A 16,792-nucleotide genomic window follows, 5' to 3' on the forward strand; every position below is an offset into this window, starting at 1 on the left:
TGCATGCAAGCAAATGACTGATGCCATGATGGTAAAAAATGTGGGGAGGACTAATCTAAACTGTTCCCTAATGTTGGGTTGAGCACTTGTGTTATGTAAAATTGCCCCGCATTTTGCAGGTCTGTGCCAGGCACGTTCATTCCAGGACAATACAGTGTCCCGGAATAAAACTGACATAGCCACCCTATCGGGCCAATCTGATGCGCCCAAAAAAGGCCGCCACATCACCGCTTTACTCACTGACAGTACTTGTCCTGGCCGGGAATGCTTGGAGCCGAGGAGTACAATCCCGGCCCCTGCTTGTGATTTGGAGAAATCATAAATCCCGCCTCTTGTGTCCAATCACTGTGCTGTGATTCGTTACAGCATAAGCAGATTTTTGGGAAGGGAGGGTGTCCCTGAATGGTAGTTTGGAAATGTGGTCACCCTACTCTCAACAAAAGAATGGTCCATCATAGAAAGGCAAATTCTACAGGCAAGACGCAGCATTTTTCCTACATATTAAGCCAGACTTTCTCAACCATGTTTAGCCCTGGATTTTCAGGTTTTCGAGGAACTTCTTATAAAATGGAATAGATTTACACCTCATTAGCACTATCAACAGGGGCAGCCCGTCCATTAAGGGCGCACGGGCTCTGCCACCTCTATCCATGCCACCACCAAATATGGTTAATGGATAGATTCATGCTATGCTCCACCTATGGAGTTGGGAGCCTTCAACACCACCTGTGTTCCACATATTATGCTGCTTTACATTTTACAAAAAAAAAAATCACACCTTCAGCCTAGTGAGTCAAAGGATGGGATTATGTAACTAGAAGACGGTGGTTCCCAACTTTCACACCTTCCGTCCTGTTCTTGGACAATCAACATTCCATTGTGATTAGATTAAAAGTGTCAGTTCTACCATTGCGAAAATAACTGCTGCAGTATCTTCCGGAGACTCATTCGAACTGAAGAACTGGCTTGGAGAAGCCACAAAACGTCTTCAACATCACAGAACAAGTCCAGTTGAATTTGACCAACTACTGCTAGACCATGACCTGAATGTGACCATAGACTGCTATACCATGACCTGGATCAATAGAAAACCTTCACAGACACGAAGTAGGAGGACACTCACTTTGGTGAGGGAGGAGAGCCGGAAGCCTCTGGCCTTTTCCTTGCCGGCATTCTCGTTCAAGAAGTTGCCCAACGCCAAGACGTAGGCCAGCACCACCGGAAATGCTTGGCTGCTCAGCAGCTGGCTACATGCTTTAACTTTCTGCAAAAGTAACTGTAGAAGCAAAGTCTGTTAAGTTCCATTCAAAGCTAGAAACACTGTCACCTAGTTTATTTAACGTAGCATAGGGGACATCAGAAAGGTAGACAAGGCCAATATGACTTCTATGTTGCCAAAATATGGAATCCTTTAAGCCTGTTAATGTTTTTAGATATACAAGTGATTAAAATCCACTCAAAGCTGAACTGCAAGAAATGCATAGGAGCAGTGGCGTAGCGTGGGTTGTCAGCGCCTGGGGCGAGGCAAGTAATTTGCCTCCCCCCCCCTGACCCATGGACTTACCTATTTTCAGCTAGCTCCAGTCTGGTCACATGATCTGCTGTGTGCTTGATAATGACTGGTAAAGCCTGGAGTGGTGACATCATGCATATGTTCCTATATCCCATCTGTTGGCGCTCCCTCCTCTCCACACTCTTGACAGCACCCCTCTAAATTTTGTGCCCAGGGCGGTGGCCCCCCTCGCACCCCCCCACGCTACGCCACTGCATAGGAGTCTATTGCGCCAACCATGGTGACAACGGGTCACGGGGAATCAGGGTTCATCAGGGAATCATTAGATGAATGTCATAAGTATTCGTGCAAGCTGACCCAAATTTTTTTTTTTAATAGATTAATTCCTCCATCATTAGCGCCACCTAGGTGTCAAAATGCAGTATGTTTTCTCTTCGAAGTATTTCAGAAAACGATACCACATTTTGACCACTAGACGGAGCTGATGATACAGGAATTAATCAATTAGAAAAAAATTGGTGCCATTTTGTTCAGCTTCCGTGAATGTTTGTGATGTTTGTGCAACAAATGTTTTATAAATAGATGTCTTAAAAAGATGATTTCACTAATACTATAATATAATAGTCCTATTCTGCATCTGACTACTATCAATTCTAAAGTATAAATGCTTGCTGTGCAAATTCTTACCGGTTGCAGATATTTCATAATGCCGGGTAGCTCTCGTATTGTAAGCAGAGTGTCGAGTCTTGGGCACAAATCAGGAATCTTACACATCTGCAAGAAACAGAAATGAGTATAGGGAATGGATTGTACTGTAGTGCCCAACACTGCACTGCAGTAGAGCGACCCCCTTCTGGTTTCAGTTCTTCTATGCAGGAATCTACAGGAAGCTAATATGAGGCCAGGTCAAAACACTTACACTAGCATGTGTTTTAAAAGAACTTTTAGCAAAGAAAAGGTATTACAACCCATGAATAAAGGATGCTGCACACCCCTGATAATACTTGAAGAAAAGGAAATTTACCCCTAGGGGCTTTGTGTTGCAGCAAGATGTAAATGATGTACAAGTTTAGTAAAAAAAAAAGTAGAAATTTTATTGGAATAAATATAGTTATTAAAAAGAGCCCCAGAAAAAAAGGGGACTCAGGATATGAGCTTTGACAGAAAAAAAAACAATCAAAAACACAACAATCAATCACAAAATGGTAACAAATACAAATTGGAACAGTACTGTATACATGTGAGCACTATGGGCGAGAAAGCCCCTACGCGTTTCGACCTTAGTAGTAGCGGTCTTCTTCAGGGAGCAATAATTTTTATCGTAGCCATAGATTCTATAAAAAGAATACATGCGAATTGAATCGCCACAGACATATCCCCCACTGTAATATCCACAGACATCTCCCCCACTGTAATATCCACAGACATCTCCCCCACTGTAATATCCACAGACATCTCCCCCACTGTAATATCCACAGACATCTCCCCCACTGTAATATCCACAGACATCTCCCCCACTGTAATCCACAGACATCTCCCCCACTGTAATATCCACAGACATCTCCCCCACTGTAATCCACAGACATCTCCCCTACTGTAATATCCACAGACATCTCCCCCACTGTAATTTGGTCCACAGACATCTCCCCCCACTGGAATTTGGTCCACAGACATCTCCCCCCACTGGAATTTTTGTCCACAGACATCTCCCCCCACTGGAATTTGGTCCACAGACATCTCCCCCCACTGTTATTTGGTCCACAGACATCTCCCCCCACTGTTATTTGGTCCACAGACATCTCCCCCACTGTTATTTGGTCCACAGACATCTCCCCCCACTGTAATATGGTCCACAGACATCTCCCCCCACTGTAATATGGTCCACAGACATCTCCCCCCACTGTAATATGGTCCACAGACATCTCCCCCACTGTAATTTGGTCCACAGACATCTCCCCCCACTGGAATTTGGTCCACAGACATCTCCCCCCACTGGAATTTTTGTCCACAGACATCTCCCCCCACTGGAATTTGGTCCACAGACATCTCCCCCCACTGTTATTTGGTCCACAGACATCTCCCCCCACTGTTATTTGGTCCACAGACATCTCCCCCACTGTTATTTGGTCCACAGACATCTCCCCCCACTGTAATATGGTCCACAGACATCTCCCCCCACTGTAATATGGTCCACAGACATCTCCCCCCACTGTAATATGGTCCACAGACATCTCCCCCCACTGTAATATGGTCCACAGACATCTCCCCCACTGTATAGGAAGATTAGTGCTTGCTTAGTCTTACCAGAGAAGCCGGACGAGCACGAGCAGTTGAGGCTGGGTTATGATGTCAGAGCGCCGCTCTAGGCTCACCTAGGCCACCGCCGGGTGGACCAAGATGGCTGCCGCTCCGGGAGCTAGGCCAAAGCCACGGCCTTTCCTATGGCCGAGGCAGCACCACTGTAATATCCACAGACATCTCTGCCACTGTAATATCCACAGACATCTCCCCCACTGTAATATCCACAGACATCTCCCCCACTGTAATATCCACAGACATCTCCCCCACTGTAATATCCACAGACATCTCCCCCACTGTAATATCCACAGACATCTCCCCCACTGTAATCCACAGACATCTCCCCCACTGTAATATCCACAGACATCTCCCCCCACTGGAATTTGGTCCACAGACATCTCCCCCCACTGGAATTTGGTCCACAGACATCTCCCCCCACTGTTATTTGGTCCACAGACATCTCCCCCCACTGTTATTTGGTCCACAGACATCTCCCCCACTGTAATTTCGGTCCACAGACATCTCCCCACTGTAATTTGGTCCACAGACATCTCCCCCACTGTAATATGGTCCACAGACATCTCCCCCCACTGTAATATGGTCCATAGACATCTCCCCCCACTGTAATATGGTCCACAGACATCTCCCCCACTGTATAGGAAGATTAGTGCTTGCTTAGTCTTACCAGAGAAGCCGGACGAGCACGAGCAGTTGAGGCCGGGTTATGATGTCAGAGCGCCGCTCTAGGCTCACCTAGGCCACCGCCGGGTGGACCAAGATGGCCGCCGCTCCGGGAGCTAGGCCAAAGCCACGGCCTTTCCTATGGCCGAGGCAGCAGCAGAGCTCCGTGGATCATGTGGTGTGCCGATCTGCATATGGTGACTTGTTCGGATCATGGATAATTTACGATCCGTTGCACCACTAGTACCAATCAAAAGAATTTTGATCGATCAAAAAAATGTACAATTAATCAAGGAATTAATCTTTAATTTCCACAGCCCTAGAATATTTTTTTTTTAATGCTACTTAAATGGTCCATGATTACCTGAGATTAATCATTAGCACATGGGGAGCAATGGGGTTTGGCAGTTTTTATACAGTGGTGGTCTATGGGAAGAATGTCCTTTATATTGGTGGTCAGTGGGAATAATGCTCCTTCCTTACATTGGTGATCAGTGAGAAGAATGTCCCTTACATTGGTGATCAGTGAGAAGAATGTCCCTTACATTGGTGATCAGTGGGAAGAATGTCCCTTACATTGGTGATCAGTGGGAAGAATGTCCCTTACATTGGTGATCAGTGAGAAGAATGTCCCTTACATTGGTGATCAGTGAGAAGAATGTCCCTTACATTGGTGATCAGTGAGAAGAATGTCCCTTACATTGGTGATCAGTGAGAAGAATGTCCCTTACATTGGTGATCAGTGAGAAGAATGTCCCTTACATTGGTGATCAGTGGGAAGAATGTCCCTTACATTGGTGATCAGTGAGAAGAATGTCCCTTACATTGGTGATCAGTGGGAAGAATGTTCCTTACATTGGTGATCAGTGAGAAGAATGTTCCTTACATTGGTGATCAGTGGGAAGAATGGCCCTTACATTGGTGATCAGTGAGAAGAATGTTCCTTACATTGGTGATCAGTGAGAAGAATGTCCCTTACATTGGTGATCAGTGAGAAGAATGTCCCTTACATTGGTGATCAGTGGGAAGAATGTCCCTTACATTGGTGATCAGTGGGAAGAATGTTCCTTACATTGGTGATCAGTGGGAAGAATGTCCCTTACATTGGTGATCAGTGAGAAGAATGTTCCTTACATTGGTGATCAGTGGGAAGAATGTTCCTTACATTGGTGATCAGTGGGAAGAATGTTCCTTACATTGGTGATCAGTTGGAAGAATGTCCCTTGCATTGGTTGTCAATGGAAGAATGTCCCTTACATTGGTGGTCAGTAGGAAGAATGTCCCTTACATTGGTGGTCAGTAGGAAGAACTGAACTCTTAAAGTGGTGTTCAGAATGCCATCCTTCCAGACAGCTAAGAAGACCATTGGTGTCTTGCTGTTGCTTCTGCTACTTGGCATTGGCCCTAGAACTATGCAGGTACCACCAAATGGGAGGTCAATCAGCCACAGCTGCAAGAAACACCCAGCAACTTCTGGAGGAACCCTATAGTTCCACAAAACCCTGGTTGAGAATGGCTGCTTTAATACTTTAATGATCTTCTATATGGATTGAGTTCAGCAAGAATGAAGGCTAATTTCAAGATCATCATATCATTTATGCCAGTTTTGTGAAGAACACACTAATGCCGCGTACAAATGATCGGAAATTCCGACAAAAAAAGTTTGATGTAAGTTTTTGGTCGAAAATTCCGACCGTGTGTAGGCTCCATCGGACATTTTCTGTCGGAATTTCCGCCAACAAAAATCTGAGAGCTGGGTCTCAATTTTTCCGGCAAGAAAAGTTCTTGTTGGAAATTCTGATCGTCTGTATGCAATTCCGACGCACAACAAACCACGCATGCTTAGAATCAGATTGCAGAAGAGCCGAACAGCCTATTGAACTTCATTGATCTTGGCTCGTCGTACGTCTTGTAACTTCACCGCGTTCTTGACGTTCGGATTTTTGGAAAGATTTGTGTGACCGTGTGTATGTGACACAAGTTTGAGCCAACATTCCGTCGGAAAAAAAATCCAAGTTTTTCATGTCGGAATTTCCGATTGGGTGTACGCGGCATTAGGTGATGCCTTTGTCAGCCTTTAGTTCAGGCAGATGGGAAAGAGCAAAATGAAGGAAAGCAGTATAAACACAAGATTAGCTCCAAGAGTCTAAGTAGCTGTGCATTGCCTGCTGGATTAGATTTAATATAACCTCTTTCAGCTAGATTCAGGTAGGGCGGCTTAACTTTGTGCGGGCGTAGCGTATGTTATTTACGTTACGCCGCCGCAATTTAGAGAGGCAAGTGCAGTATTCACAAAGCACTTGCTCCGTAAGTTGCGGCGGCGTAGCGTAAATTGGCCGGCGTAAGCCCGTCTAATTCAAATGTGGAAGAGGTGGGCGTGTTTTATGGAAATTAATCGTGACCCCCACGTAAATGACGCTTCGAACGAACGGCGCATGCGCCGTCCGTGGACGTATCCCAGTGCGCATGCTCCAAATCACGTCGCAAATAGTCAATGCTTTCGACGTGAACCAGCCCTATTCTGAATCGACTTACGCAAACGGCGTAAAACGTGAAAAATTTGACGCTGTTCCGACGTCCATACTTAACGTTGGCTGTACCATCTTTTTGGTTGTTTATCTTTACACCTGAAAACGCCTTACGTAAACGGCGTATCTTTACTGCGACGGGCGTGAGTATGTTCATGAATCTTGCCGATTTACATATTCTAGGCGTAAATCAGCGTACACGCCCCTAGCGGCCAGCGTAAATATGCAGCTAAGATACAACGGCGTAGGAGACTTACGCTGGTCGTATCTTAGCAAAACATTTAAGCGTATCTCAGTTTGAGCATACACTTAAATATATACGACGGCGCGCATTCGGACTTACGACGGCGTATCTACTGATACGCCGTCGTAACTGTACCTGAATCTAGCTATTTGTTTTTTGTACAACGTCTATGTAATACAATAAAGATACAATAAAAAAAGAGAAATACAAGAGCCATGAAATCTGCCCTCTTTAAATCCCCCATAATGGCTTAGCATGTAATGACAACTTTTCCTTTGAGTATTGACCTTTGCCACCATACGCTTCCCCATTTATCCACAATATTATATTGGTATTAGTTATTTCGGGCACTCCTGTACAATTTTACCTATCACCTTAGTCACCAGCACCTGTGGAGGAGTTGTATTCTTTTATCTATAAACTCGTAGCGGAGGAGAAAGGCAGGTTAACTGATGAAATCCATACTCCCCCCCTCCCCTTCCACCAGTACACAGATGTTCCTTCACCTCTCCGGCATGGAAAGAAAATTGGAAGCGGCAACGAAAACCTCATTCAATAGGAAACTCGTTTTAGGAATACACTTGGCTATTTCTCTTTTCTTTGAACTCTTTATTTACAGAGTCATTATGCTGAATAATTATTCTTCTCCATCATGAATATTTTTATATCTCTTTGTCATCTACCCATTGTTTCATAGACTTTTGTCTGATACCGTGCATTCGGGGGGCAAAAGGCAACTTACGCTCATTAGGGAAAGTCTTTGAGGCACGGTTGATGAGATTGAAGCTGGGATCTTAATAAAAAGAAGTACAATAGCATTTTTAGCAAATATTTGAACAAAGAAAATCTTCTGCTGGAAGCACTCAGGCCACGTACACATGGGCCAGAATCTCGTCAGGAAAAAAAACGTTGTTATTTGTATCAGTGGAAGGAAAAGTGCCCCATGACTGGTGTCAGTGGGGGTGATAGTGCCCCCTTGTTGATGTCAGTAGGAGGAATTATAATAATGTCAGTGGGAGGGATAATGCCTACGCGGCATTACACTTTTCAGATTACTTTCTCTGAAACTAAACCACAAAGTCTGTTTCCAAAGTAAAACTTTTTGGTGGGGGCTGCAGAAGTTATTTTTAAGAAATAAAAGAACACCATCCATTACCTGCAGCATGAACTGGTCCACAATATGCAGTTCAGATAAAGGTCCCTTGTAGTTTTTATACATGTTGATATCTTTTGCTGTGGGGACATATCTGAAAAAAATTGAACAGATGTTGGATCAAACGTTTGTGTCTACACCTTAGAGATTTCCTCTTACTTACCGGGAGGTCACCAGAGCATTAAATGATCTTATCTTTCTTAAGCTGGGTATATATTAGTAGAATTGTACTCACTAATTTTTGGTCTTAAGAACATTTGTTCATTTTTATAATCATAATCGGGGGCAAATCAATCCTCGTTTTTGACTGCAATGACAAGAGACAGGGCTTCCCTTGCGATTAAGTTGCAGACCCCCCAAAACTGGAAACAGGAGAGGTCAGGCCCAAAGTAGCACGGGTCGTCTGCTGGACTGTATGCAGGAGGTTCCAGAGGACAGCTGGTATGCTGGCGTAGAATCAGCAGACAGGTGGTGCCCATGAGGTGTTGCAGGATTCGGATAATGCTGAGACTGGAACGTGGTCAGAAGGAAGAATAGGTCATGAGCCGGGTGGATAGCAGGTAAGACGTGGTCAGGTGGATAGCCAAGGTCGGTAACAGGAGATACAGGAACAGGAAAATCACAGAGATAACATACTGGAGGAGCCAAAGAACAACCAGCAAATAAAGCCACTAGCAGACTTCCTTATATAGGCCCATGTGAGCTGCTGGAAGATATGTTGGCTCCTAAAGTCCTTCTCCTGCCAGGAGTGCTGGTAGAGATACTGGGCCCCAAAGTTCTTCTCCTGCCATAAGTGCTGGTAGAGATGCTGGGTCCTAGAGCCCTTCGCTTTGTCTCTGAGGTATTGCAGGTAAAAGGCAGGATGCACTGAGAAACCAACAAGTGAACCAAAAAGACATCATCAGCAGCCATTTCTGGTTAGTGTGTATATATTCTGGGAGTGCCTGGTGCAGACGCCACATCTGGTGTGCAGTGTGGAGCAGCGGAAAGATGAGTGGGGTTCAGACTGGAGCGGAGCAACTAGCATGCGGCACACATGGTGTTCAACATGGGAAAATTATAGCAGAAGGCGAGTGAGGACTGGAGGGAGAAGACTGAGCAGCAGAGTGTTAGCAGAGCTGGGGGACCAGAACAGGGGAAACTAGCCGATGTCACATGTGGTGAGCGGCGTGGGTGTAATATTGTGGGGAGTAAGTGGGGGGAATCAGAAAACCAGGGGTTAGTACTGAGTGGGGGATCAGCAGTGCTGGGGGTTACTACAGAGCAAGGAATCAGCGAAGCTGGGGATACTAGTGAGTGGGGCATCAGCAGAGCTGGGGGTTACTACTGAGTGGGGTATCAGCAGAGCTATGGGTTACTACTGAGCGGGGGGTCAGCAGAGCTGAAGGTTACTAATGAGCTGGGAATCAGCAAAGCTGGGGGAACTAGTGAGTGGGTCTTCAGAAGAGCTGGGCGTATTACTGATTCAGGGTATAAGAGAAACCCGGATGACAAGCGCACACTGGCGCGCAGGCATGGGCATACCAGGCTATGCGCAAAAGAAAAGGCATGTACTGACGCATGCGTACACGTGTATGCATTGGTGCTAGTCTGCCTGTTTAAACCAGGCAATGACATGCACACTTTGCTGAGTGGTCTTTCAGCTTGTTCCCTGTTACCAGATCTGCTCCAGTTAATTGTGTCTTGACCTGTCTTCACTTGTATCTGTCCTTGGATCTCCGCCTGCCTACCTGTGACCTTGGCTTGCGTTGACTCTGCTCCTGCTTTATGCTCATGTACCCCGCTGCCCGACTGTGTACCGAACCCGGCCTGTATCCGGTCTTAGTATCTGCCTCACAGCTCGGTATCTGCTCTGCCCAGCTGTTGATGACCCCCTGGCTTCCGTTACGGCTACGCCTCCTCCTGCTGTTCCAGCGGCACAGAGTTCCAGCCCTCAGTACCTGCCCAGTGATCTCCAGCCATCAGGTTCCTGCCAAGGCCGAGCTGGGGCCATCTACTACATCGGCCCTTGTGCCACTCTGTGTCCTTCACTTTTGGTCATTTCTACCAAAGGCGTTGGACAGGAGGCGCAAGAGAAGCCCTCTCTACAGTTTGATCTCCACCAGGTATGTGACACAGGGGATCTGCAGAACTAGGGTACTAATAAGCTGGGGATCTGCTAAACAGGGGTACTATTGAGCTGGGGATCTGCTGAGTGTGGGTACTCGAATATTCTGAGATTTTCCGTATACATTTTTGTTCAAAATTCTACTAGTGTACACCCAGCTTAAGTAACACCCGAAAGACAGAAACCTCTCAGTTACCTTCTGAGATTAGTCAGATGTTCATCCGACAATCCGCCATCACGCTCTTGAATAATTAACAATTTCTCTTTCAGTTGCTCGGGATCCAAGTGGAAGCTTTTTAGAACTATACCTGCAGAAAGACATTGTGAGGTCAGCAAGAAATAAAAAACACATTTACTTGCAGATAAAAGTCGTACAATGGATAACAATGTTAACTATTAAGATATTACCTTCGCTATAAGAATTTTTGCCCAACGTTATAAAATCGCTGAAAATTACATTGTAAGATATAGTGGCGAAAAAGTAATTTTTTTAAGACTGGGAGGTCAATCAGGTCAACTGCTTGACAAGACATGTGAAAGAAGCCTTCTACGTTCAACTGGAATAATCTTTACTAAATGATGCGAGAGCCTTCCACCAGGCCCGGACTGGCCATAGGGCACACTGGGCGTTTGCCTGGTGGGCCGCGGTCCCTGGGCTGCATTTTGTAGGAAGAGCCACCTCTCGATGACTGGGCCGCACAGCATGAGGTAAGCGGGGACCGCGGTCAGGACAGGGTTAACACAGACCGTGGCTGCCGCTCACCTCCTGCTATATGGGCATTCCTAAAGGCGGAAGAGAAGGCTCCTGTCCTGTCACAGGAAGTGCATGCAGGGGACAGACACCGCGCGGGCCAGCCACGCTGGAGTTATATCTACACTGAAGGAGACAGGCAAGCAGCCAGCCGGGACACTGTGATGGCTGCACAGGGAGGAGGAGGGTGAGTGCAGTGGGAAAAAAAACCCTGAATGTGTTCCAGTGAGTTACATGATTCAAAGTCCCGCTCTATAGTGGCAGGGAAAGGAAGTGGATTGGGTCTCTTTACTGGTATGGAGCTGTCTGTATGGGGCTATCTCTTTACTAGTATGGGGGCTGTCTCTTTACAGGTATGGGGCTGTCTATTTACTGTTATGGAGCTGTCTCTTTACAGGTATGGGGCTGTCTCTTTACCTGACTGGGGCTGTCTCTTTGCTGGTCTGGGGGCTGTCTCTTTGCTGGTCTGGGGGCTGTCTCTCTGCTGATCTGGGGGCTGTCTCTTTGCTGGTCTGGGGGCTGTCTCTTTGCTGGTCTGGGGGCTGTCTCTTTACTGGTCTGGGGGCTGTCTCTTTACTGGTCTGGGGGCTGTCTCTTTGCTGGTCCTGGGGGCTGTCTCTTTGCTGGTCCTGTTGGCTGTCTCTTTGCTGGTCCTGGGGGCTGTCTCTTTGCTGGTCCTGGGGGCTGCAACAAAATTTAAAGCGCAAAAAAAGGTCAAGGAGAAAGGTGTTTAAGGACCACTTCCTGTTTTAATGGCGTCACTTCCGGTTTCAGGAAATGGTCGTTTCCCAGCCAATTTTTCGGCTTTTTTAAGGCTGAAATCAACTCGTATTTTATCCCTCTGTCCTAAGACAGAAAAAGTTTTCAGTACATGTTGGAGGTGTGCCCCTTTTCACACCTTTGACCAAAGGGATTAAAAAAAACACAACAACAAATCGGAAACCCAAGTACCAGTCAGAGGGGAATACCTACCAAAATTATGAGCAATTTTCTTATCGAGAAGAATGTTCTGATTCTTTGAGATGTCTGACTCCGGGGCGGACGACACGTCACCGCTGTGGAACTGGTGCAGGATCCTCTGGTCATCGATTTTCTTCTGAATTAAGTTCTGGGCCCACATAGATTTACTGATCTTTGGAGGCAAAATGTTAAAAGATATATTAATAAATACATGAACGGCAAGTATAGACTACATATTTATAGCCAATCGGGTAACATCTTTCAGACCCCTAACAGGTATAGGTAACCATTCTAATTTTTGTTCAGGTTCTTATCGCTTACATGGTTTCATAATTGGATAACTTTCCAGGACAAGCTTCTAGGACCTTGGCACCTAACCTGCAGTCCGAGGGCCAAATGTAGCCCTTTGGTACTTGTGTGGCCCTTGGACCGCAGAAGTCTATAGTGGGAGCATGGATTGGCAAAGGGTAATAACAGTGATCTCTACAAGCCTCTATCCCCCGTCTTTCATTGTCTTCTGCAGCATATCCCTATTCTCCAACTAAATCTGCACCATGTCTCCATTCTCCAACCAAATGTATACCATATCCCCGGTCTCCATCCAAATCTGTACCATATCCCCATTCTCCACCCAGATCTGCACTATATCCCCATTCTCCAACCAAATCTGTACCATATCTCCATTCTCCAACCAAATATGTACCATATCTCCATTCTCCAACCAAATCTGTACCATATCCCCATTCTCCAACCAAATTTATACCATATCCCCATTCTCTATCCAAATCTGCACTATATCCCCATTCTCCATCCAAATCTGTACCATATCCCCATTCTCCATCCAAATCTGCACTATATCCCCATTCTCCAACCAAATCTGTACCATATACCCATTCTCCATCCAAATCTGCACTATATCCCCATTATCCAACCAAATCTGTACCATATACCCATTCTCCATCCAAATCTGCACTATATCCCCATTCTCCAACCAAATCTGTACCATATCTCCATTCTCCAACCAAATATGTACCATATCCCCATTCTCCAACCAAATTTATACCATATCCCCATTCTCTATCCAAATCTGCACTGTATCCCCATTCTCCATCCAAATCTGCACTATATCCCCATTCTCCAACCAAATCTGTACCATATACCCATTCTCCAACCAAATCTGCACTATATCCCCATTCTCCAACCAAATCTGTACCATATACCCATTCTCCATCCAAATCTGCACTATATCCCCATTCTCCAACCAAATCTGCACCATATCCCCATTCTCCAAACAAATCTTTAGCAAAGCTCCAGCCTCCACCTACATCTATACCACACCCCCAGTCCCCAACCCATTCTGCACCCACCATGTACCCAGTGTCCAATCAAATGTGCAAAATGTCCTCAGTCCCCAACTCATTCCGCACCATGTCTCCAATCAGCATGTCCCCAGTCTCCAAATATGCAGCATAGCTCCAGTCTCCAAATATGCAGCATAGCTCCAGTCTCCAACCAAATATGCAGCATAGCTCCAATCTCCAACCAAATATGCAGCATAGCTCCAGTCTCCAACCAAATATGCAGCGTGTTCCCTGTCTCCACCCACATCTGCAGCATAGTTAAAGTCCCCAACCAAATCTGTAGCATAGCTCCAGTCTCCACTCTCCACCCACATCTGCAGCACGTTCCCCAGTCTCCAACCAATTATGCAGCATATCCCCCAGTCTCAACCAAATCTGTACAATGTCCCCAGTCTTCAACCAAGTCTGTAGCATAGCTCCAGGCTTCACTCAAATCTGCAGCATAGCTTTAGTCTACAACCTAATCTATGGCACGCTTAGAATTTGGACAAATTCGTTAATTCCAGAATGTTTCTATTTCAGAATTTTAGAATTTTCGGAAATTCGGAATATCGGAAATTTCGGAAATGTGAAAATTCAGAAAATTCTAAATTTTGGATATTGGAATTTCTGAATATTTAAATTTTGGAAATTTGGAAATTCAAAAATTCGAAATTCCAAAATCGGAGATTAGAAAATCTGAAATTCCCAAAATTTTTAAATTCAGAAATTCAGAAATGGGAAAATTGGAAAATTTGGATTTTTCAATTTCCGAATTTTCTAATTTTCCGAATTTCAGTATTTCCGAATTTTTCTAAACTTTCCGAAATACCGAATTTTCGAACTCCCAAATTCTGAATTTTCAAATCTACCAAATTAAAAATTTACCAAATTTACGAAAAATGCTAAAGAACGAATGTTAAGAAAACAAACAAATTCTTCGGCAGTGCACATGTCTAGAGCTCATACATTTCAGATGACGTAATTGTGCTGACGGATTTCATACAACAATACCCAAGTGAAGAATGATCGGGAGAGAAACGCTTTCCTGGCAAACTAGGTCTAAAAAGTGGCCTTGCTTGGCACATAATAATATTGGGTGTGTGAATCTTTGATAGTCCCTAATTAAAGGAAATTGGATTATGACTTGAATTAATTTTATGATCAAATAAAAATGTCATACCTTGTCCTGCGGCACCACGGTCCAGTGAAATGCTTTGGTCCGCTTTGGCATGTTCTGGCGTCGGCTAGGTAAAGGCGGGGGAAGGATATGTGGAGGGGGGTAATGTGAAGGTCCCATCGATATTGGACTTTCTGGAAAGCCATTTCCGTTCTTCAGTGGTTCCTTCACTTGGCTTGTATCATCCGAAAGGATCAGAATCGGTTTTGGGTCTTTATAAGGCTCAGTAGGATTTTGCACCTTTCCCTTGGAGGCGGAGTCTTGTGGGCTAGGCGGCGGCTCTAATTGGTCACGCGGGAAGTGTAAAGCCTCATACAGGTTATTCTGGGGAGAAGGACTCCGCCCGCTCTGCCCACATTGTTCCTGGAGAAGGGACACCCAGTCGTCCCTCATTGTTAGGCTTTTTTCCAGGTCTCTGTTGTGTTCGTTAATAGGTATGCGAAATCTTAGCAGAAGAAATAGGGAAAAAAAAGAAAAGATATGTTATGTTTTTTTCAATCTAATAATATTTTTTACTAGAAATCCTCTTTGGGGTATAATAATAATAATTAGTATCTTAGCAGAAGAAATAAAAAAAGATATGTTATGTTTTATTCAATCTAATAATATTTTTTACTAGAAATACACTTTGGGGGGTAAAATAATAATTATTATTATCTTAGCGGAAGAAATAAAAAAAAATATATTTTGTATGTTTTTTTTCAATCTAATAATATTTTTTACTAGAAATCCTCTTTGGGGTATTATAATAATAATAATAATAATAATAATAATAATTATTATCTTAGCAGAAGAAATAGGGAAAAAAAAAAGATATGTTATGTTTTTTTCAATCTAATAATATTTTTTACTAAAAATACACTTTGGGGGGTATAATTATTATCTTGGCGGAAGAAATAATTTTTTTTTTAAAAAAGGATATGTTATGTTTTTTTCAATCTAATAATATTTTTTACTAGGAATACACTTTGGGGGGTATAATAATAATAATTATTATTATCTTAGCGGAAGAAATATATATATATAAATAAAAAAATATGTTGTATTCAATCTAATAATATTTTTTACTAGAAATACACTTTGGGGTATAATAATAATAATTATTATCTTAGCGGAAGAAATAAAAAAAAAAAAAAAAAGATATGTTATGTTTTTTTCAATCTAATAATATTTTTTTACTAGAAATACACTTTGGGGGGGGGGGGGGGTATAATAATAATAATAATTATTATCTTAGCGGAAGAAAAAAAAAAGATATTTTGTATGTTTTTTTCAATCTAATAATATACTAGAAATCCTCTTTGGGGTATAATAATAATAATAATAATAATAATAATAATAATAATAATAATAATTATAATTATTATTATTATTATCTTAGCAGAAGAAATAAAAAAAATAAAAAAAAAGATATGTTATGTTTTTTTCAATCTAATAATATTTTTTACTAGAAATACACTTTGGGGTATAATAATAATAATTATTATCTTCGCGGAAGAAATAAAAAAAAAAAAGACGTGTTATGTTTTTTTTTCAATCTAATAATATTTTTTTACTAGAAATACACTTGAGGTTATTGGTCTATCTGTGAAACTGCATCTACTTTTATAGGGGGGCAAAATCAAACCTTATTAGGCTATTTTCTCTCCAACTCAAATATTTTTCAATCGCACAGAATAGTGCGAATTGGTAAAATACCACATTATGGCCACTAGATGGGAGCTGACGATTCTAATAAATATATATATTTTTTTCATATAATCATCAGCTCCATCAAGTGGCCATAAGCTCGTATTTTACTGATTTATGCTATCATTTTTAAGGAAGAACATCCAACCTGAAGAGAAAATAGCCTAGAAACATTTGATTTAGCAGTTTTGCAGAAGAAATAGCTTTTCAACTTTTTTTTTTTTAATATACCCCTAGGTATCATACGTAATATAAAAGCTATTCTGAAAGTATTAAGCTCTTAGTTGAAATGTTATAATGCAGCTAAAGCTAGACTAGTTTAAAAAAAGCACATTGCTGATAATACTA

The 16,792-nt window shown here is 43.2% G+C and overlaps 1 protein-coding gene across 1 annotated transcript in view; it reads right to left on the reverse strand.

The window, feature by feature from the left end:
• The window catches only part of LOC120919435 (protein diaphanous homolog 3-like), a 95,411-nt gene that overhangs the window by 17,587 nt on the left and 61,032 nt on the right, over window positions 1–16,792 (reverse strand). The window contains exons 7-12 of the mRNA XM_040331601.1: window positions 14,759–15,200; window positions 12,248–12,407; window positions 10,721–10,832; window positions 8,421–8,511; window positions 2,201–2,287; window positions 1,124–1,276 (exon numbers count right to left, since the gene is read on the reverse strand). Coding sequence (XP_040187535.1) covers window positions 1,124–1,276; window positions 2,201–2,287; window positions 8,421–8,511; window positions 10,721–10,832; window positions 12,248–12,407; window positions 14,759–15,200 — 1,045 coding nt within the window. The remainder of the gene's footprint in view (window positions 1–1,123; window positions 1,277–2,200; window positions 2,288–8,420; window positions 8,512–10,720; window positions 10,833–12,247; window positions 12,408–14,758; window positions 15,201–16,792) is intronic.

The sequence above is a fragment of the Rana temporaria genome, chromosome 12 (genome assembly GCF_905171775.1).
Source record: "Rana temporaria chromosome 12, aRanTem1.1, whole genome shotgun sequence".
NCBI classification, from domain to species: Eukaryota; Metazoa; Chordata; class Amphibia; order Anura; family Ranidae; genus Rana; species Rana temporaria.